Source organism: Falco peregrinus, chromosome 5, assembly GCF_023634155.1.
Source record: "Falco peregrinus isolate bFalPer1 chromosome 5, bFalPer1.pri, whole genome shotgun sequence".
Classification (NCBI taxonomy): domain Eukaryota; kingdom Metazoa; phylum Chordata; class Aves; order Falconiformes; family Falconidae; genus Falco; species Falco peregrinus.
In genome coordinates, this window is record NC_073725.1 from 46,906,233 (window position 1) to 46,929,795 (window position 23,563).

Sequence of the window (23,563 nt, forward strand, 5' to 3'; positions counted from 1 at the left end):
GCCAGTGTATAGATACATGGCACCACAGACAAATGTAGCCTGTACTCATAAAGAGCCCTAAATGACCAAAGTCTTTCCCAGCTTAGGGACCTTCTCCAGTGCCTCAGGACATTAGCTATGGCTTCCTGCTGCGCTCCTCCAGTGTGAAGGATTTATAAGCATCGTGCCATGTTGCCACCAGCAGTCATTAGCATAATCTTGCTGAACAGTCATTTTCATCAGGGACGTGTGAAACTACTTCACATAACCATGCAGCGCAAGGTTTATTAATCAAAAGAGTAGCACTCCTGTTTTGTCTTTGACTATCCCATACTTGCATCCCAGTATAGAGAAACCCTGACTACAGCGGGAAACCAGAAATGCAAATGACTAAGGACAGATAAATGAATATTTAATTCAGACCAGCAAGATGTTGTTTGCAGTTATTTATTTTACTAAAATGGTTACATATATTGAAACAAAGAAGAGCAATAGTAATAATGTTTGTTTTTCCGATATCATAAATAATTATTGAGTCTTCATTAGCTGTTGGCTCAGCATTGATCGTGATTTTTGTTATTTAAAAAAAGACACACACATAATTCATTAGAATTTGTGTTTTCAGAAAACTCTAAAGCAGCAGTAGAAAAAAATAAATTAAAGGAAATAGTAACAAGAAATTATGCCAAGTATTTTTTGAATGTAAAACCCACTTGATGTGTTCTACAGATTATTCTTTGTGCTTTGATCATTTAAAAAAAGAACCATGAACAAGTTGTTTACACAATGGCTTGTCTTCTCTAGTTTTACTCCAGAGAAGTCCCCAAAAGTACCTTTTTTACATGACAAATTTTGTTGTCATTTATACAGACAGAAACACTATGAATATTTCTAACAGAAAAGTTTGTCAAAACCATCAATTTATTGTCACAAAATATTTAATACCAGAATAACTTATAATAGTATGAACAAAAGTGAAGTATTAACTCTGCTATTAATTATAAACTCACATTATTATGTCAAAATCCAGTAAAGTATCAAAAATTAATGTCATGGAATCTTAGACATATAATGATGCAAGTCAGTAAAACATATACTTCAACTGTTCATACAGTCATGACATACATTTCTTGCTTGGCACTTTAAGTCAATGCAAATCAGCAATTTAGAAAACAAAGTAAAAATATATATGTACAAAATATTTTCATATCAAATCATTTTCATTGTACACTAAATAAACCCAACAACATGTTATGTTACATCAAAAAGTTTCCTAAGGAGTCACACCAAGGCTGATAATTTGCAATGTATCTTGACTATTTTAGTGCAACTGAAACAGCCTCTACTTGCAAGTTAGTTTCATCATTGGCACAGCCCTGCTTCCATTGAAGTGGGAGTTCTGCCATTAAACTCAGTGGGAGCAGGACTGAAGTCCCGTGTTGTTCATTGATGGCTCACCAAAAAGAGAAACAAGGAAAGGGATAAGTAGGAAAAAACCTGACAGGATACCCACAGGAAAAAATCCAAATCCTAGCAACAATCAGCTCTCTTCCAGTTTTCTGTAACTGATTCAGTATCAATCGGTTTTGGCTTTGCCACTGTTGATTCAAGTGCTGTAAACCTCATTAGACTATTGTTATATGACTTAAGAATAACTTGTACACCTCCCAATAAAACTTAAAAATAAACCCGGTTTTATGCTAGTTATTACACTCAATAGCAGTCAAGTTTAGAGACATAACATCTCATACATTGTTCAGTATCTACTTAAAACCCTCCCACCTTAAATGCTGAGATTTTTCAATGTTTCATTTCCTATTTGTGTTTCTACTTTGGACTTTGATAGTTTATATTATAACTTTTTCTCATTGAAATGTGAACTGTCAATCAACTGCCTTCATTTATGCAGTACCTACAAAATAAAAATGTTTAAACCACATTAAAGTAGTAAGTTCCACCATGGAAACTTTTTGAGCTCCATTGCAAATCATAAATGGCACTATAGATTTAGTTTTGTACAAGAAGAAATCAATTTCACTTCTATGAAAACCTCAGTAAGTCACTAGCAAAGCTTCAAAATTATAGAAATTCAACTTGAATTTACAGCTAGTCTGGCTAACCTTCTCAACTAGAAATCTTTAATAAGCAACACAGCTGGGAGCATACATATAAGTTCAAAATAATCTGAACAATTAACTTATTTCCTAAATTTGTGTGTTCTAGAGTATTGCACTTTTCAAAGGAATGATTTTGGTATTTTAATATACTGCATATACAGGTAAGAAACATGCATAACAACCTCATCGTCACTTTGACAAAACATACTGTACAATTTTTATAACACTGTTCATCAAAAAAAGAGAGAGAAAATGATGTAACAATTTCATTAAGACTCGTCAATTTGTACAAGTCAAATAAGCACAACTCTCCAGGGCCTCCAGCAGTAATGTGTTTAGCCCTAGGCTGCTTAAGCCCACTTGGAATAATATACAAAGTTTAAGCATTATGGCATTGTCATTTTGAGGCATAATACTGTTGTACTATGCCCACGTTATAGCTTATTTTTTGAAAGCAAGGCACTTACTGTAATAGCATTGCAAACGTCCTATGCGCACTTTGATTAACATAAAATAAGTTAATGTTTTGATAAAACCAGATTTTTTATAATTTACATGCCTTTTATAGAAGCAATTGAACATTTCATTTAATACAATGAAAACATCTGAGTCAGAAGGAACCTTATTTTTTTCAACTGACCATACTGTGAAAGGGGGCCTATTTTCCACATTTGCCTCTTATCTGTGAATCTGATTTTGCTGAAAACCAATCCTGCAAGGAAAATGTCCATTTGACAGGAAAAAGAAAAAGGACCCATCTTTTAAAACTGCTGAACTAATGGCACTTTAACAGTCTTTACTTCTGATATATGTGATGATTTCTGAATGATGCAGCTGGTGGTTCCCTGCAGTTTATCCTTCCCCTGGGCAAGGTTTGTTAGGGCCATAGCTGCGTTGATCTCCTTCCAGTATGTTTCATCTTTGCTGGTTCCTTTTCTGTTAGCTGCGCTAGATTCAAGCAATAACAAATATTTACATGTACAGCTTACATAGCTACGCAATGTCAGGGAAATTGTAATAATAACAGTAATTTTGGAAAATGGTTAAGTCCCTTACTCACCTTTCACACTTACTTGGTCCATTCTCCAGAGTTTCTGAAAACAGAAGAGAAAGATGTCTGTTTTCTTGTAATGGTTTTTAAAACAAGCAAGTTTATGGAATATGCATATGGAAAAATAACCCAAAATTAATTCCAAAATCGATACCAGATTTCCAAATAAAATCTTTGTTTCAACACATAAAAAGGCCTGGCTTCATGCAAGCATTTGCCTGGTGAAATCTAGCCTAAGCCTGGAGCAGGGCACAGAAAAATAAAATGCTGTGGGGAGGCTCTTGAGACATGACCTTACAGAAATAGGCTTTGGTGAGGCAGAACCTTACTGAGCCTTACCAGAACCTCACTGGCAGAACTGGTGCGAACCCTGCTCAGCGCATCCCACACCAGCCTTTGTCTGGGGAAAGGTTCTCCTGGCAACAGTAAGAACAAAGCTGGCCTTGGAGGTTCACCGACATTTTGCAGGGTGACAGGGCTAGTTTTTCAAAACATCAGTCCCAAGGACATAAGGAATTGCAAAACCTAAAAATAAAAATCAGCTTCATTGCCCTTCAGTGAATGCCTTCTTGTATGCACTAAAAATAGGACTTTCACCCATGCACATATGATGTGTGTGGCTTTTAATGTGCCCCTTGGCCAGGCTGCGACTCAGTCACAGAGGCAGGCTGAGAAGGATACAAGTAACAAGCACACCTGGTTAACAGCCTTCAAAGGTGAAATTGCATCACAGGCGTAAGCTACACTTCCCCATCAAGAGTCACATTTGTTCATTCATTAAGTCCTCACATCGCAGAGAAGCCAGAAGTATTTGCCAGGCAGAAATGTATAAGCTTTATTCAGTGGCTTGCTATCCTGACACAGAAACACATTATAGAGGAGCAAGAAGCTGATGCCTAACTGCAATACCTATGGAGAGCAAGTCAAATAAAAGAAACAGCGACTGCGTAAGCATTAAAGGCTACACAAAGCCCCTAAATGCAGCATGAATCTCATAAAGTCTATATGAGGCTGGATTCCCAACTACAAATCAACCTTATTGCTAGATTTCCATCAGATTATTAATTAAAAGTTGATTTTTTCTTTAAACAGAGCTTCCAGCAAAATAGGTCTCAAAGCACATTGCAGCCCTTGGTAGGTCACCATTTAGGAGTGACTTTGCCCACCACCAACCAGCAGCCCATCTTCTCATACAGCCAACCCACGTCAAACAACTCAGCCCAGCCACGCTCCCCAGCACGTGGAGGCAATCACTGAAGACCACAGTCTCACCAAAGAAATGCAGGGAGACCAGCTGTAATTTCAGAGGTCAGGTGTTTGCCAAGATGTCTGATTTAGCAGGCCTCCATCCTTTTGCAAAACAGCTTTATAAATAAATTTCCACAAGTGACTGAGGTTTAAATTTGGTTCCAAAAGAGCACATCTTAAATCAGTATCTCTTAAGCTCTCCTAGATCAGTGCTTGAATGGGATTCAAGAGAGGAAAGTTCAACCTATGCAAAGGAGAGGAAACCAGGGAAAAAAGAAACATGTGATCCAGAGAGAGGTACTGAATGACACCAAAAGTCTCCTTCTTCATGCTGTACTTGGCTACAAATAATTTTTCAGCCCCGCTTCTTTTTTTTTTTTTTTAATAGAGACAATTTTAAGGAAGAGGGTTAAGACTGAATAGGTCAGTAGGTATAGAAATGGAAACAACAAGTAATAGAGAACGTCGTTGCCAGAGCAAACCTGGATATAAATACACCTTTCTCAAGCATCTGTCAGTTTCTTTTGCTGTTGGAAAATATTTCCTATGAACAAAAAAATTGCTTGTACAAACTTCTGAGGGAAGTAGGTGTGAATGGTGACACACATTCCAATTCCAGCGTTTATTTGAAGGAGTATTTGCAAATATTTTTTACTGGTGTTTAGCCAGCTCTAAAAGAAAAAGGCTTGCCCATAGTACATAAAAGCAGTAGCAAAGCAAAAAAATAAAACCCAGGAGCAAAGAGCTACTCATTCTTCAACTTTGCTGAAGATTTTTCCTGAATTACAAGTCTTTTTTTTATACCATTCAGATTTTATGGTTTTTCAAACAAATAATTTATGTCAAAGAAACTCGAAACTGGGTTACAAGAAAACCATCATTGATAATTTGCAAAGCTCTTGCTAATAACTGCTGCAAAAGCATGTTAATACAATGAAGCCTGAAAATCCATCATTTCAAAGCATAGGCCCCCTTTTTCTGGCCAAAAGTCCTTTTCTGCTACACCAAACCTCTGACAGCATATCCCAGTTCGCACTACCATAGCATCCAAGCAGTTTACATCTGTCTGAACAGCCCTTAGTGAAGGAGGTAAGTATTACCATCATTTTTTTGAATGGGGATAACCACATTGAGAGAGACGAAGACCATTCTCCTGGTCTCCTTGATGTCTTGCCAGTCAAACCAACTTGATCCAACTGAAAAGGAAGAGCAGGGTTCACCTCACTTGCCATGAACCTGCCATCTAAGTCATGTATCTTTATCCAGGCTAGCCATCCAGACTCCATTCACAAACAAGAGATGTCTTCTAAGAAATGGTTTCAGCCCACCTAACATGGCAATTCAACGTCCGAGTGCTGTTGCAAAACCAGTTTGCAAAGCCCTCTTCTACGGCCATCTCCTCCCACTGTTCCCCTTTGGGCAGCATTACCATCCATGCGGATATGCTGAGAGCTGGATGAAGGGAGGACCATATCTCCCCTTTGGAAACTGAACTGGTGGCATAACTACAGCCTTAACTGCTTAGCTCAGCTTGGAAGAAAAGCAGTCTGGCCACGTCCGGCTCTTCACTAACCAGAGAGGGAACACAGATGACAAAATTTTATCAAATAATAATAATAAAAAAAGGTGAATCTTGCCCAAATTTTGCTTTTTCTTCATCTTTTACAATCTACCTGCTCAACTCGGGATTACTAATTAAAGCTTTTGATAATTAATACTTTTTATATTTGACCTATCTGCACAGCAATTGCAAACTATATTTCAATGAGACTTGATGACATTGAATGAGACAATTTCATGAACATAATCAAAGAACTGCATTCTCCATATGGCACATGTTTAGTTTCTTGATCATCAGACAACATGTTCCTAGATTTCTTCTCTGAGGCAATGAGGAAATGGCACTGGGACTGGGTAACATCTCTGCAAATGGTGATGGAAGGAATGGAAAAAAGCACTGTGGTTAACTTCAATTTAACATGCTTTAGGTGGCAGCCACCTGTCTCTCCTGAAAAAGTGTGGTCCTCTCACAAGTTGGATCAAGGCAGGCTGTCACAAAAACTTAAACCCCTACAGACTAGTCAACCTCAGATCAATGTGTCAAGTGTCTCCAGAGAAAGCCAATGCTCACGCGTTATTATACTCCCCACTGTTCCGAAGACTTATTTGATAGGGTGTACGCTGAATGTAGCTGTATCAACAGCAACCACTGGCCAGCACAAATAACTTTCCTAAACAAATTACAGTTGTGCTCAAAAGCATATTTATTAACTGAAACCCCAAAAAAAGTTTTTTTTACCTGCTGAAGGTAAGCAGATATTGAGATCCTGTAGTTAGTCTACTTAATATTAAATATTAAATATCTTCCTGGTACAAGTTTGGAAATCATTTAAAATAGTGGTCGTTTGCTCTACAACTGGAAAGTTCTAAGCACTATGAAAGTGGAAACTCAATCATTTATAATTAGGGATTGTCATTTATACCTCACTTTCTGGTGCTTCATTCTGCTTCCAGTTGTAAGCATCCAGAGAATCAGCTTTTGCCTGGCCAGGAATGTCTCCTTCTGCTCTCACCATCCGCCCAAAGAAACCAGCAAGACGGGATATTTGTTCCCTCTTGTTTATAATAGGAAGTCACTATAAATCACTTACCAATGGAATCCTGTATACCTTTCCATTAGTATGAGTTTTCAGTATACAGTTTACTGTAGCATGCAGTGCCAAGAGTGTAGTCATCAGACAATACCAGCTTTGTGATACAGTATGGTATTTTTCAGGACTCACATAATTATTAATAATATATGTGGCATATATATTTTTTTTCACCACAAAAATTCTTCATAAATATTCACTGGCTGATCCTGACAGCTCTCTTACAAGGTAGCCTGCAGTCCCATTTTAGCAGAGATGGAAATGAGTCTCAGAAGTCCAAAGACAACATGCCTAGGCAATACTCTGACCATTTCAAAAGCATTTAAGAGCAGAATTTTCCAGGATTTCGCCTATATTTAAAATGTTTTCTTTTGTTCTTCTACTATCAGAAAGGCCCACCCAAAGAAAAAAACAAAACACCAGGGTTCTTGCAGGCAACCATCCTTAAACTGGACAACAGCATCACTTACCTCCAGTACATTGTCATTACACCTGGCTGTTGTCAAAACAGGACAGAAATAATTCACAGGAAGATACACATCTAAGTACATACACAGTGCTCTTTTACACACCGCAGCTGCTATCAGAGAAGAAAGCCAGTACATAAATGCCATAGCACACAGGCCTACACCAGTATACACCATGCAAAGGCTCTCTGGCTATGTGGTGCTTGTGGCACATTCAGTTCAGACCCTTACCGTTGGCCGAGTCCAGGCTAATAACATTTATATACTTGGATGACTTCAGGGGCGTGCTAAGTAGTGTTAATTACAGTTACATTTTATTCTTTGGATCTAAGAATTCTGACCTAAGAATATCACACATGTGTGGTGGTGAACTGACTTCACCTAAAGGCCCTGCTGGGAAGAGCAAAGGAAAGACCAACCACTTACGTAGGACCAAGAAGCATCCGTGCTGCTCCCCCGCTTGGTGTTACACACGGCTCAAGCCGAACTGCAACAACTGGCTTAAACCCCTGCTTTGTGTTATCAGGTAACACTGACAAAGCAAAGATGGCTTGAAACCAACAGGGGAAAGAACGTGTGAATGAGGGAACAAGACAGAGAGGAAAGGGTACGGAACATTATGTAGTGGGGAAAAAATGGACATGGAAGTCAAGACACAGTAGGTCAGTCCCGCATGACTGTTCCTGACGAATTTACACACCTTCTACTCTAGCTCAAAGCAGAGGGGAAAAAAGAACTGCTGGCCTCAAATGGTGAACACTATAAAATATTTGTTGGTTCAATAAAAGGTGCTGTATAACTTATCTTCATTTTAAAATTGGCAATGTTACTCAGCTGTTTCTCTCACTGCCTTTCCTGAACTTTCTTTTGTTGGTTTTGGAGACTCTGGCTTAACATGTGTTGACCAGCATTTTCAAAACAAGCAAGAAGAGGAAAAAGAGGGAGAAACAGGAAATAAATTGGGGCAGCTGAATGAAAAATGAAGTTTACATGTGTGAGTAAATTAGTGGTGAGATGAGGTATTTCTGTAGGTCACACATACACCTTGACTCTAGTAACTATTTTCCAAGCCACAATTTCATGGCACATACAACTTTCAGATCTCTGGCTCTCCAAGAAAAAAAACCTGGGTGAACTGGAGTTAATATTCTTGCACTTTTCTGCATTGACACAGCTCCTTTCCTCCTGAAGGACCCCAAAGTAAACCATGGATCACACAACATCACTTACATTCACCCCCACCTGGGGAGGGAAGGTGGCTTAGTCCAGGCTGCTCAGCAGTGCAAGGGAGCGTGTAAGACCAGAATTTTCCACAGTATATAAAACTGTAGCCCAAAACACCAGGCAGGCCCTCTGCTCTTGTAAAAAATGTCATTTTACCTTGGTACAAAGACTGTAGCATCTTTTCAAAAAATCCAGCACGGTAAACTTCAGCTCCTCTAGCTTAAATTGGAGGAAGCAGGAGCTGGCCTTCCCGTGCTTATACCTGCAGGGCTCCCATCTTGAGCCTGATGTGAACAGACAAATGAGTTTCTGAACATGGATACTGCTCAGCCAGAACCCACGCTACCAAAGGCTTTCTACACACAGACAGGACTCATCTGATCCAGCACAGAAACACTTAAAACCCTCTTCCTTTTGCACCATCCTCCCAGGTTTGCTCAGGGACATCAGACCTATCAAGGATGAATTATGGAGAAGTGCAGACAGGAAAGCTCACACTGGAAGAGACTCCAAACCACAAAGTCTTCTACAGAAATGTTCCTCAAACCCATGCCGGTGGCTGACCTCCCATAGACCCTGGGCCACCTCCAGAGGGTCTCCGCTCAGTGTTGCACTGTGAAGGCACTCCTGCCCAGAGCAGCTCCTGGCCCGTGTGAAACCGTCTGGCCAGGGCTGGCGGTGCTAGTGCAGCAGAGGGATGACAGTCCCCGCTGGAGTTTCAGATGACCTGTGGCTGCAGGCACGGGAAGGCAGTGTGACCTGGGAGTGTGCACGATACCAGTCGCAGCTGGTCTGATCTCAGGAGGGTACTGGATTTCTACTGACAAAGATTTATTACTGTGTCCTTTTGCTGGGTGGGAGGAGGAAAGCTGTCAGAAACCTGCAGGAACGAGCTCTGGGTCCAGGCCCTAGAGAAAACACCTTTTCAGCAAAGCTTTCATTTACCACTGCTCTCTCTTTCTTCCAGGAGGAGGTTATGGAGCAGCTTGTAATGAAGTCACCCCCACAACCCCATTACCTCACTCCTTTGGCTTCAAGGTGACACCAAGTGCAACAACAGACCTGTCATCAGCTGTTACGTCCTTTCAGATGAACAAACTGCATAATGACAGTTTATGTTCACAGTGACAGCTACAGTGAATATCTTTCCCTGTTCTCCCAGCGTTGTTTGTTTTTTGGGTTGTTTGTTTGGTTTTTTTTTTCCAGGAACAGCTTTAGCCCTGGTCTGACCTCTTCTATTAAGACCCACAGGTTGGGTCTTGCCAGTATTGGAAATACTCCTTTGCCATCAAGTCTCGGATCAAGCCTCTTCAGGGAAATCTCTGAAATTTGCTTCTTGCACCGAAACAGCAGATATAAGCTTTAACTGGGAGTGATTGGTACCACTCAAGGGTTTTTTTCCCTGAATACCTGGAAACTTGAAGGCTTTTTTTCCCTGTGCAGCCTGGAGCCTGCTGAAGTGGGAGTAGGCATCTAGTTACATTTTAATACATGTGATTTTTATAAAATGAGTGTACATGCCCACAGAGACTGGGATAGGTGTATTTTATAAACCATAAAAGAGAATTGAGTTTGCAACTCTATATTAATATTTGCATTAATAAGTGCACTGAAAGCCTCACATAATAGTAGGCACGGTGCAAACGGTCTTACAGTCTTGGGCTATGCACCTGCACGTAAGAATTTATGAGTTAGCAAACTAGATACAAACCTGGTGTAAATCACTTCATTGTTTGGGCTGTCTCGGCTGGCTCTAAATTTCCCATGACCAGTGACAGTGTGTTCTCCTTGGTAAGATGCAGGGCACTGTGTGAGACTTGTTTTCTTAGCCAGACTTCAGTAGAGCTTATAATGAGAGTCAGGGCTGTGTAGTGTTGGAGGCGAGCTGTTAACGAACTGATGGTTATAGGGTATTATTTTCTTTTCAAGTTTGCTGCAAAGCTGACTGAAATCAAATCTTTCCTCATTAAGTTGGCATGTAATTAATAGTGTAATGTTGTCAGATTCCTTGGTGATAGTCTCCCACATGTATTTCATAATGGATAAACAAATATCTAACGTAGGCTTCTTTTTTTTGTTTTGTTTTGTTTTATTTAGAAAGGGATTTACAGCACGTGCTGTACTGACTGGAAGGATGAAGTAGTTAGCCCTCCTGTTGCAAACTGTTATGGGTTAACAGTGAAAACCAAGTTAGACAGCAGGAAAGGGGGAGGGTGAAATAAAGAAAAAAGAAGAAAGGAGAAGAGGAAGAAAAAAAAATAAAAGAAAGGGTATGGGAGAAGTTAAAAAAAATAATGAGAAAATGGCATACGAAGATTCATTAGGGAAAAAAAGAGTAAGGAATATGAAGGGAGAAAACATACCACTATGTTAATTTTCTTTATTTTTAATATTAAAATATCTTTTTCCCACCCAGGAATCTCACTGTTGTGCAGGCAGGCACGTTCAGGCTTTCACTCTGGATCTAAAAAGTTTAACTGGGAGCTCTTAAAGCCTAAAATAAGGCTTTAAAAGTAAAAAGCTAAAGTCAAATGCAGCCAGGGTAAGCACTATTACACTCCAGCCCGATTGTTTTTCATTAAAAAAGCAGGGTGAAAGGGAGGGTTTCAAAGCCGTATTTCAACCCAAGGCTGACACTACAGCAGTAAAATCGGATTTTGTTATGCTAGTTGGCTGTGGGTTTGGGAGCAGACCCTACATATGCGGTGTAACGTTATGATATGAATGCATGCACAAGGATATTTTCAGAAGCCTCCTGCAGAATTCGGAGAAACGTGCCCCCTGTTCCTGCGGCCCCGCTCGCAGGAGCCAGCTCCTCTCCTGCCCCTGGGAGCTAGGCGGGCTCAGACATGGCATATGCTGCACAAAGGCAATTTAAATTACAAGGTGCTGCATTTTCAGGCAAGTGGAGGAACTTCTAAGTGAATGCCAGAACTGATTTCCAGGGTGTGTTTAGCCAGAAGCATGGAGTAAAGAATGTGTAAGTCTGTCAGAGAGAGGAAATTCACTGTTTCTTTCACTCACTCTCCTGTAAGATAAAAAGACTGACAAGTATGACCCTTTTAAACATAGCTACTTCCACCCACAGCATGGGGTACTGGGATGTGCGCAATACTTATGTCCAAATACTAAACGCCAGGTACATAAGTTACATCCCAAACTTATCACAAGTATAAAAATTCAAGCAGCTTGTAAGGAAGTGCATAAACACATAAGGGCTCCAACAGTCAAACAGCTGTAAAAATGGCTACAAGCTGCAGAAGAACCTCATGGTAATTTCAGACAACTGTTGCACAACAGATCCTACAAATCAAGGTATTACACATGACGTTTACAAAAACAGATCTATAAGGAGATACAGACATATTCACATATATACATATCTGTATCTGCTTCTATATTATGTGCGCATAAAAACAGGAATAGGAATACTTAAGCAGTCTGCCCTCCTGCTAAGTGTACTGTGAGACACAGCAGTACAATCACAAGCGGTATTTTCTGTGGTCACTGCCTCCCCAAAGGTGCAGGACAGACCTGCTCCAGGGCTGAACATGGAGCAGTAGGTGAGACCTTGCCCTGCGCAACCTCCGTGCCACGGCACAGCAGCATCGAGGCTGTTGTGGGAGGGAAACACAAGAAGATGGTCAGATAGATTTAACAACGCCAAGTAAAACATACTGGTGACTGACAGTCTCTCTGCTTATGGTACAGGTTTGTCTTCGACCTTTTCACAGATGCTGCGCTACATTCCCCAGTCTCTGGACTCCAACTCGAGAGTCTGGGCTCTCATCTTCAGCAGTGCTGAGCACCTGCAGGTGCAAATGAGGTCAACAAGAGCTGTGCATGAAATCATGAGCATCCACAAGGTCTTAGGTATCTAAAATTACTTCAGATTGTAATTGTTTGGTGCCTCAGTTCCCCGTTTGTGAAATCCAACAGGCACCTTTTGCAAACAACTTTACTGAAGTTTGCAAAGGACCAGATGTAATGTATCAAATGGCACTGAACAACACATCATGAAATTAACGATCCTGTCCTCAGAGATGCTCAGCTGCATTCATGTTAGTGCTTTGCCAGAAGAGAAGCAGCAACAAGCATCCTCTGAGGATGTGAGCTGGGTTTTGAGGCTTCTTTCAAACTGGGCCAGCTCGTGGATTTCAGAAAAGTACTTCTTATCTCATCTAGCTACAAATGTGATGGGAACCCCTTTATTCATCATCCCGAGGAATTACATGAACCTACACAGAAAGCTGCAGTCACACACACCCCTGACCATATGCAGAATAACCAGCAGAAAGAAACATTGCTGAGGGAGCCACAGGGGGAATAGCTGCCTGTGGATTATTCTCACCTCCAGTTGCACACAAATTATTTTAGTGTTTCACTGCATTATTTCTGAGTACAGTTCTTAGTTCCTCTCCCTTTGCTTTCCCTTGTGAAGTGATTGCAGTCTTCATGCTCTCACTCACCACAGCTTGCACTGTTATTATTTCCATTACAGGATTTCTTCCCAAACCTAAGTATTCCCAGACACCTTCTGAACAGGCCCTCAGAGATTCTAGTAAACTGGGAGGTATCTCAAGAAGGGCTGTGTTTCCACTTTCCCTATTCATCGAGCGAGTGAGAGGCTGTGCAGCAAACCAGGCAAAAGGGAGAAGGCTCTTGGAGCAGAAGAATCGCATGCCTGGAATGATTCAGGAAGATGTACCTATATGCCAATAGGTTTTGAAGAAGAAACACCTCCTTCCTCTCCAAATACCATCTCATGTTTAACACGGTTTGAGTCCTAGAGCAGTGCAATTTCAATGACTCTTCAGGAGAACTGTACTTCAAAGAACTCAAAGACTATCCTAGCTATCACGGAGATCGGTGCAGTGTAATAGATCACCCAAACTGAGCTTGAATCCTAAAGGAGCAGCAAAACCTTAACATGGCAGATGCTCACTAATTGAATGTTGTAAGAGCCCTTCACAGCAGAGTCTTTGTGTAAGACAGATGAGGCTCCTGCGCTCCAAAGGAGCATGTGTGGGAGGTCCTGAAACAGTAGTAGGCCGGTATTTAACATTGCAAAGGCCTTGGATGTGAACAGCTTTGGGGAAGAAGATGGAATCTTTTGGCAAAACATGTGAAACTGTCTGTGATAACTCGAATGAGAGCAAGGATGACTGAACAAATATTTGCACTGAATGCCTTGTCAGGACAGTGGAATTGCTACTGATATGATCTTTACTTTCAATGTTACTGCTTCTGACAGTCTTACAGACTTTGCAGATGTTTATTGGCCCCTAAATCATTCTTCAAGAATGTTGGCTCCATTCCCAAGCTTGAAGTGTCTGAATGTGAAGGGGGTTGTTATTCAACACACACTGCTGCTTTTGGAGACAGTGATTTTCAAGAAACCAGCAGGGAAGCATCGTCAACTGATAACAACACAGGACTGAATTCAATCTTCCCAGCACTCAGGGCCTCAGACACCGAGGCACGCCTGAGTCAATGTGCACCACGTAGGGGGGGCATCGTGTATCCACATGGCACCGCATACTGCCCCAGCCGTGCCAGCAATGCTACACCACATTAACGGACCTATACCATAGCAAAGATTGTTGTGGAGTGACAGGGCTTGCTAGCTCACCCTGACCTTGATGTACTGCTTGCAGTTCTTGGTACAGCACAATTGCATGAATTTGGGGGCCTGTGTAAAACACACTCCATGAGGTTGCAGAGACTATTACTGTTCCGTTTGGCTCCTCGAACATAGGCCACGTTGCGTAACAACGAGCGCATTCAAACCCTCTGCCATTCATCCCAGGAAGAGCTGTTCGTAAAGATGCAATTGCTGAGCTGTAAAGGACCCTAAACTACAACATTTCAAGCCAAACAGGTTTGCTTTCCAACAGAGAGTATCCAAACCACGGGCAATATGCCCAGGCTGTTTCTCTGAGTGAAGATGCCGATTCTCTGAGATCACTGCAAACAGTTCTCACCTCAAAAAGCTACACCGGCCACTGGAAATTGGACCTAAAGAGCAACTACACCAAAATAGTAGCAACAATAACTGTGACAGTAATAACACGTATCTTTTAAATACGAGTGATAAAAAGTAATCTGTGCCTCTGTGCTCAAAAAATGACAAATTATTGAAGCACAATGTATTATTACCACAGGGGAGAAATCTATTATCCAGAATGTTGAACTTATTTCTCCCCAAAAGGTACTGACTACTGTGACCAGTGTAGCCCAAGTTGCAATAGCCACCATGATCTAACAGCAGCGCCCTAAAACCTAAATGCATTGCCGGCTATTAGCCTCCAAGATCAAACACAATGGTATCTAAAGCAGCCCCTTGTAACATTTTCCCCCCAAATAGGATGAACACCGTTTGTTTAAAAATGTCAGGTTGGTGCAGAGACAGGGTGTTTCAAAAATATGTAAGACAGGTGCAGAAGGCAATAATGTCATATTTACTACATATTTTACATTAGATCATACATGGTCTCCTGGAAGTCACGAGATTTCTGTTAGTGACTTCTCTCCTGCAACAGTTTGCTATATCAGACTTAAAACACACATACATATTTATGGCAAAGTTATATGGTATTTAAGGTTAAATCAACTGACATACTTCAAAAAATATGAGTTTTGAATAATTTGAAAGATCTGTAGATCAAAAACAACTCCAAAGCTTTATCAGCATGTATAAATAACCAGTTTTCCCTCCTGTTACCAGAAATCAAAAAAACCCTTTCCCTCCTGTTACCAGAAATCAAAAAAAACCCCTTCATCCAGCAGGGTGTGCAATCAGGGAAAACTGGGCTACATATATATGCATAAAAATACAGAAAATATCTGCATTCACAGAACGCAATTCCTCACACACATGCAATTGGAAATTGCTGTGGACTTTTTGCTCAAGAAGCAACCAAATTAACTTTACTTCAGAGTAACTCACACTTCCGTAATTTCCTTATGTGTCTTCCCTGACTTGCTTAGATGTTTTCCTAAGGGTAAGCAGCATCTGCAACAATCACATATTTTGTATAGATAGCCTTGCATCTTCACCTCCCTTTTAACAATTAAGATTCTGAATTTCCACTTCTATAGAGAAAAGCAATGAGACAGGAAGCCATGGTTCCAGACTTATACAACATTCATACTGTTTTGGGGAAAAATTATGGTGAAAAAACCTGAGATCCTTTGACCCCTCCAACATAGGCCAACTCTAGGCTTTGAGCCTTTGGGTGGAGGATGAGAGGAAGCCTCTCAGCAGCCATGGAAGCCAGGCAGCTACCACACAATGGCTTTAAGCTCTGTGAATTGAAGTGTTGCATGTTCTCTAATTAACTCCTGCTATTACTAGTAGCACTTCTGTTTCCACTTTTAAAACAATAAAAGCTTTTTTCTTTCATTTTGAAAGAGTTTTTACTTTGGCCTGTAAGCCAAAGCTTTTCCATAGAAAAGCCTATATCACAGTTTGCGATGTTTATGGAGATCTGCAAAGGGTCTGCAAAGCAGACACAGCAAATCCCATGTGTGGACAACGCCTGCTTTCATCCCCAACCTCCTGCAACAGTGGCCAAACACACCATGCACCACCAGAAAATGTTATATTTGAGCGTACAGATTCATCAGGGCACACAAAGCCCTCATACAACCTACCTAGTCGGCTGCCACCAACCACTTTACTTCAGATGAACAAACTAGCAAGCTACTGGCAAAAGCAGCCCCCCGGAGCACCGCTGAGCGAATGGCCGACCCTGCCTGCAGGCAGGACACAGCTGGCGCCGGCACACACCACCAACCCCCGCTGCAACTCCAGGTTAAGCATATCTTTTTAAAAATACTCTTCTGATAGAACTTCCTAGGTGACTACCATCTCAGGCAGGAGCATCTAGAGGGCTGCTCCATGTGCCCTGAAGGCTGCTACACCCCCAGCCCCTGCCTGCATCGAGGCTCTCCCCCTCCTCTGGCACCTCAAGCACAGCCAGCTGCCACAAGCTCTTATAGCTCAAGGCAAGCTCTGCCTGATGGTCCCAAGCTTTGTAATTAGTACTTGCCTTGCACCCTCCGAACACCCAGAGGCTCACTTTGTGGCCTTAGATGACACCTGGCACATTCTGGTTTTACTTTTATTTTTACAAGCCTCATTAGCCTTTGTGGTGAAGTAGAAATAACAGAACAAGGAGCAGGATGCCAACAGTGTCCTGCAGCCCCAGTCCCCAAGAGGCAGCTGCCCATGGGAAACAACGAAGTGTCTAAAAATCATAGCATCAAGGCCTTTTCCAGATGATTTGGTTAATGTTAAGAAGCCGCATTGCTCAGCCAGGCCTTGGAGCAGCGTCTCCTGCTTTGTTTCTGAAATCTGCATTTCAGTACCAAATATAAGGATGTATAGGAATGTACAGGCATATCCATTGTTTGCAATTCTCAATTAAAATAGCTTCTCAGTCATGTTGTTTTCTTTTCTATCATCTTCTTCCTTTTCCACCTCCTCCCCATTTCCAACTGCATCCTCATTTTTCTTTTGCTACTATGACTGGGGAAAAGAAAACGGAAGCAAGAAGAGACTTCTGCTGCCATTCTTTCAAAAAAATCCAAGACTACCTGCTGAGAAAAAAAGTACCTGCTGAGACGGTGCTTAGCTTGCAAAGTCAAAGCCATACTGTAGAAACGCATCAAATACAAGGTGCTGTGTATGCTTGGCTGCTGGCATTAAACTGTTGTTACTGTAAAAATTTGTTAGAAATTTGAAAATAGTAATCACTGCCCCCAAAAAAGGCAGACTGGGAAGCATGACTTGTGGATATGAGGCACAAGGACTGTGGGAAGGTTTCCCCTGGCCACAATGCGGTGCACACATGTCTACCCCTGAATTTGGTGCATAAGCTGGGTTTGTATACAGCACTTAAATAGAAAAAAGTATCCCTTTGAAAGAAGTACCTTGAAACAGAGATTGGCAATGGATGAGACTCACTTGTTGTAATTACTGAAAGACAAAGTTTTGAGCAAGACTCCTATTTGACTTCTGTCCAAAGCCTCCTCCAGACTCCAAATGCTGTGCCCTTTAAAATCAAGGGAGCAAAATGTTTTCTTTTTAAATTATTGGTAATGTAAAAGCAGAAAAATTTCATATTAAAGCACGTTTAAATTGTACTCCTGTTTGTCAATAAAATCAGACTAGTTTCTTTTTGTGTCTCAGAGGAAAACAAGATCTGTTGAAAATGTTTAGTAGGAGACTGTTTTGGAAAAAAGGTCAAAATTTATAAATAGAAGTACTACTTTTCAAAGGATGATGAAAATAGTATCTAGATATGTAGTGGTGTAAAATCTACTTCTTAAATGCTACGTTTACTTGCACAGCACATTTAATAATAATAATAACAACAACAACAATAACAAAAAAATTATAGCTCAAGAAAACCACAGAAAATTTTCTCTCATTATATAATGAAGCTTCAGATGAGTTCACAGCTCTTTCTCAAACTGTTGTTCCTGTTCTCATAGATACGTGCAAGAAACGTTCCTTTACAAAACATTCCTACTTTCTAAGCAGCAGAAAGGATGCCCTCCTTCGGGCAAAGACACACTTTTCATTTATGCGGACAAAAAAAAATACTAAAATTAAACAGAACAAATTTCCAATCAACACTTGTTAAGTCGAAACACTAAAAATCCTCCCGTATTGAAAGCAGATGGCTCTGAAGAAACGCTCATTTTCAAGGTCATAACAGTGCTGGCAAAACTGAAAATTGTAGTCCAACTTGCTTGTGTTCAGCTGTGTTTACTTAGTCTCAATTTGACAAAAGTCTGCCTCTGATTATACATAGCAGTCATCTGCCCACAGATAAATAGATATTACACAAATGTTTGGAGGGAATGACATTTGGCTACCATTATTTTTGGAATAATTTACTCTGCATCCTGAACTTGAAACACCAAAATGATTCATAATGTTTTTTGGACCCAAGTATTTCCATTTAATAAATAAATTTGCCTCAGTGACCTTTGTGGACTTTCTATTGTCCATGTTAGTGGATTAAAAAAAGGTAACGTATTGTTAAATTTTCTGTATGATTAGGAAAGATGGATTTGTACAGTATTCAGACCAAAGCCAGTGGCACAGCTGGTGCACTCAGTGCAGCAGGTCAGAGCCCAGCACCTGCGCTGCAAAGGGCTCAGGGTGCTGCTGAGAGGGGGCTCTAACTCAGCTCCACAAGACATCCCACCCCATCAAAATCCGCAAGCACACGTACACTGCTCAGCTCTCTGCAGAGCATGCACCTGCAGTTAAAGCCCACACTAGCGGAAAGCCTAATGGCAGTGCCTGAGATAATAATGTGTTTTTTATTTCAAATGTTCCTATTTCCGATGTAAAGTTAATAGTTTTCTGCCTATTATGTGTAGGAGGAAAAATGAATATATATTGGATGCCAAACTGAAATTTTGCTTTAACCGAGACAGGTAGTTGTTTCATGACCTTTATAAAATAGCTTATATTTTAAGGCAGACCTGCAGTATTTCTCCAATGTGGATAGAAATTTTGTCCAGTTAAAGGTATTACGTAGCCTAGGGCATTCTGTATTATAAATTGTCCAGGAATAAGGCAAAAACTTATGAATAAATTATAGTCCCTACTCCCATTCTTTCCCTGATGACTCTTCCTGATTCTCTCCCCTTTAAGCCCCTGTCAGCTCCCCAGCATCCGCCACCCCAAACCATGCCTCCACGTCAAGCACTGAGGGCGACTGAAAGTCCATAAGGGATATTGTTACTGCTGTACATTTAGAGTGGAAAATGTTTCCAGAATGCGGTGATAGATGGAAGAATAAAATGTAGACCCGACAGAGTCAGATAGTTTAGTTTCTCTTGAAGTTAGCATGCTTTCAATTAGAAAGATAGCATGTCTTTTCAATTAGAATACCAAAATTAAGAAAGCCTCTGATGCAATAAGAACCATATGTTTGACATATTGAGCTTCTCTATCTTTGACATCTAAATGTTCAGTTTAAAGAAAATTAACACATTTGTTTACAAAGAACTAGTTTATGCGTTTACAAGACTAAGCTGAAAGTTTTTAGATGGAACGATTATATACTAGTAATTTCCCCTCATTTTCCCTTTTTTTAGGATGGAATATTACTGTGAAGAAGGAATGTGTTTTCGATGTTGACAGCCGGAGGTACAGAAAACAGATTTCTGTCACGTGGAACAAACACAGCGAATTCCTTCTTTACGGGCTGTTTCCTTACAGGAACTGAGCATTAGGAGCTCATTACACTACAGTGCAAAGGCCCACTCATTCAGAAGTGCGCTAAAGATCGTGACCCAAAGAAGAGTTAATTCAGATGGAATCCAGGAAAAGGAGGCAGCACAGAAACCTCATCAGCAGTCCAATCACATGACAAAACGCAAGGCATCTCCAAAGCCACTGCCTGCCAAAAAAAGAAAGGCTGCTGCAAGAAAAATACTTTCACAGCTTGATATCTGGGTCTTGTGACTGCTATCCAAACAAGGAGTAAAAGTGGTACTATATAATGTGGCAGGGTAAATAGAACCACCCACTCGTCATCACCAATCATGTTTTTAATTCAGATAAATTCTGTTTCTTTAAAAAATGATGGGGGAAAAAGAAACAAAACCTTTCGCTGAACTCGAAAATTATATGTATAATCTGATTTGGCATGACATATTTTAGGTTCATATATATCATGAACTATATAGGAATGCATGATTTGCTGTGCAGGATCAAACTATCGTTCCATCCTGAGTGATGTCCTTTCTACGCTGCTAACCGATGCTGATCTCAGAGGAGCACAAAGACATTGTCCTCAGCCAGCTATGCAATAGGTTATGAAAATTTTCTGCCTGCAACTTATAGATGCTGACTTGAAAAATTTTCAAACTGAATACCTGATCTGAAAAATTTACAGAAAGGGGTAGACTTGGGATAAGTTCAAACTTTCAGGAACATAGGGTCCAAGAAGCCTCCATACTTGGCCAAACTGTCTTACAGTAGCCTGAAAACTACTTAATAGTTTTCAAAACAGGTCTTGGTGGGATTCGCCAAACTCTCGTTTGGGTGTGATTAAGCCGAGGTATGAAAAGTCTTCTATACTTTTGTGTCCAGCTTAGTCAAGGATTGTGGATGCACTGGGAAACTGGGAAATTCATAACCACGCCCCTAAAACAGACAGCCCCACCACTACCACCACTGCCATCAGAACGAGAGCATTTCCCAGTCCCAGCCTAAATTCTGGGTTTTTTCCCCGAGTTGTGAGCAATGGTTTGGATTAATTTGCTTTGTATTGTAAGCAAGGTTATACCCTTTCCTAGAAGTGTATTTGCTCTTACACAGTGTAACGTGGAAAAAAAATGCCAAGACATAGTAATTAGATTCAAACCTGCCTTCCAAGAAGAGTGGCAGTATCTTAAAACTTATCTACCCTTATTTCTCAAACACTTTGAAAAGAAAAATGTCAAACTTCTCGCTTGCTAGTATCTCCTACGCTTCTCTAATCTAGAGCCCTTCCTCGTTGCACTCCAGGTTCCTACCAGTATTTCCATCATATGTGCTTCCCCAGTACTTTCTCTTCTTACCTCATCCCTTTGATGTCTTTTCTTTCCTCTTCCTTCCCCTCCATTGCCCTCCCCTTTCCTTTTCCTTTTTGTTCCTGTCCTCATCTCTGCATACCCACTTCCTCGCCCTCTCCCAGCACTCTCCTCTCTTTACCATCTTCCAAAAGTTTCTGTTCTTTATTTTCCCACCTGTATTTATTTCCTGGCTGTCAGTTTTGCTTTTTCCCTTCGTTCCCCATCCTTTCTTCTATCTTTTGCCTCCTGGAGTTAAATTGACACTCCAGCCATAGCCCCCCCCGAAAAGTGAGGTACATCTTTTAAGCCCATTGTCAGTACTAAAGGGATGGAAAGTGTCTCAAAAAGAGCTAAATGACTATTCCAGTCACTGTCCTGGACAAACAAGTGTAACTCCCATTGACAGCTGGAGGAGTTCAGTGCTTGAGTCAAGTTATTCCCCATTTGCCACCAGTCACTGTTTGGCACAGGAGTCCTGCTAAGAGTGACCCGTCCCCACACCAAGGCATGGAGAGACAGACAGAATTTCATGCAGTGGCCACCGGGTGTTGGTGATGAGAAAAACACTTTAGATAATGTAAGTCCTTTCCTTGCCCTGAACTAAGAATGACACCTAAACACAGGCAAAAACTTTGTTGAAACTTAAAAGACTAAGGAAGAGGTCTGTGTAAATATGGAGACAGCTGCACTCTGCTTCACCCCCTGAACAGATCTCCGATTCTGATGGATCTCTAAGAAAATACCAAAACATCACAAGAAAAGTTCCTTGTATGGCATGCATCGTGTAATTAATATCACAGCTAACAAAAATCTCTGTCTTGGCTTCAAGTGCAGTGGTTTAACATCCTGTGAGTGGACAGAATTACACCACATAAGCAATTAGGTCAAGAGGATAAGAAGCCCTGATTCCCTGAACTTCTTGACATCTGCTTGCTTTCCAAGACGAAACAAGCTACTAGAAACATGCACTGGAAATCATGTTTAAAGCCACTGCTGCAGAGAAAATACTGGGGAACACTTCTGTTTTTCATGGTGAATGTAACGCCCCCGTAACACCCTCCCATCTGAAAGCCTGGCTTCCCCCTTCCAGCTGGTGCTGCCTGGGCAAGCTACAGCTGCCTATCCACAGCCCAATCCCACTTGCGCACCCAATCCTTCAAAATATTTTCTGATTTCTTTGTCTCACTTCTTTTATATTGCTTCTGGTGTGCATGTGTGTGTTTGCTGCTGCTCACTTCCCACCCTTACCATTCTCCAGCTGCTTGCCGGGCAGGCACAGCAATTCCATGTAAGGAACGTGGGGAAGAGAAGCATTCCTTGATTTTTCTGTGCACAGTAACTTGCACAACATTTGATCATACACAGAGATTAAGTCATTCATGAATAGGGCCCAAAGGTAGGAACAACTCCAGAAAAACAACCCTGCTTGCTGGTAGTGCAGCATCCAGGACTCCGCAGTCACTACTGCCACACTTACAGTTTGTAGCCGATCTGGCAAGGCGAGGAATCCAACTGCAGGCTCTGTGGTTTAAATAAAATGTATCTACAGCAGCTTGGATCAATGTTTAAAAATGTTCCATGTTATTTTAGTCCAAGGACAAGCTTTTAAAATTAAAAGAAAACGTCGGCTTTAATTACAGATTAAAAGTGAAAGTTGTTTAAAAAGAATGCATATTTTGAGAAGAACAGTAATAGAAATGATTTTAAATTTAAAACTCGTTCTTCTCTCTCCCAGCATGTGACAAGTCTCCTCGTAAATATTTAAAACAAAAGTTTGAAAGCGATTAATTTGTGAACAATATTTAGGGAGCTTCTGCCTTGCTGTCGTGGATTTTTGGCATAGTTCAACTTTTTCCTACCCTTATACTTTCAAGCTAAAATAAGCATCAGATTTTGATGCACATTGCAATGGCCAAAAAAGAACCACAACTGCAACTTTTCCCTCCCTTCTCCCTAAATTTTGGTGCTACATACGTGTGATGCAGCAAATGTCACCACCCTGTAGATAAGTGCAAAGGGTTTGTTCCAGATCAGCTACGAGCAATGTGATCCCAAAGTGGTTAGGTGCTACAATGGAGAAGCTGCTGCTCTTGGGATGATTTTCAGCAACAATTGCCCATCTGAAAATCATTAGTGCATAGCAGTGGATTTTCCACATGTTCACATGCTGGACAAGCAGGTTGCCCTTGAAGTATGGTTCCCCAGGGGAAGAAGGAAAACCCAGAGAAAAGTATTCTA

General features: G+C 40.9%; 1 protein-coding gene across 2 annotated transcripts in view; it reads right to left on the reverse strand.

Annotated features, from left to right (window-relative positions):
* Positions 1 to 410: 410 nt before the first annotated feature.
* Positions 411 to 23,563, reverse strand: part of MKX (mohawk homeobox) — a 48,833-nt gene continuing 25,680 nt past the window's right edge. The window contains exons 6-7 of one of the 2 annotated variants that reach the window (XM_055806471.1): positions 3,157 to 3,190; positions 411 to 3,044 (exon numbers count right to left, since the gene is read on the reverse strand). In XM_055806471.1, coding sequence (XP_055662446.1) covers positions 2,858 to 3,044; positions 3,157 to 3,190 — 221 coding nt within the window. In that variant the 3' untranslated portion in view covers positions 411 to 2,857. The remainder of the gene's footprint in view (positions 3,045 to 3,156; positions 3,191 to 23,563) is intronic. The other variant, XM_055806472.1, reaches the window with a different exon arrangement.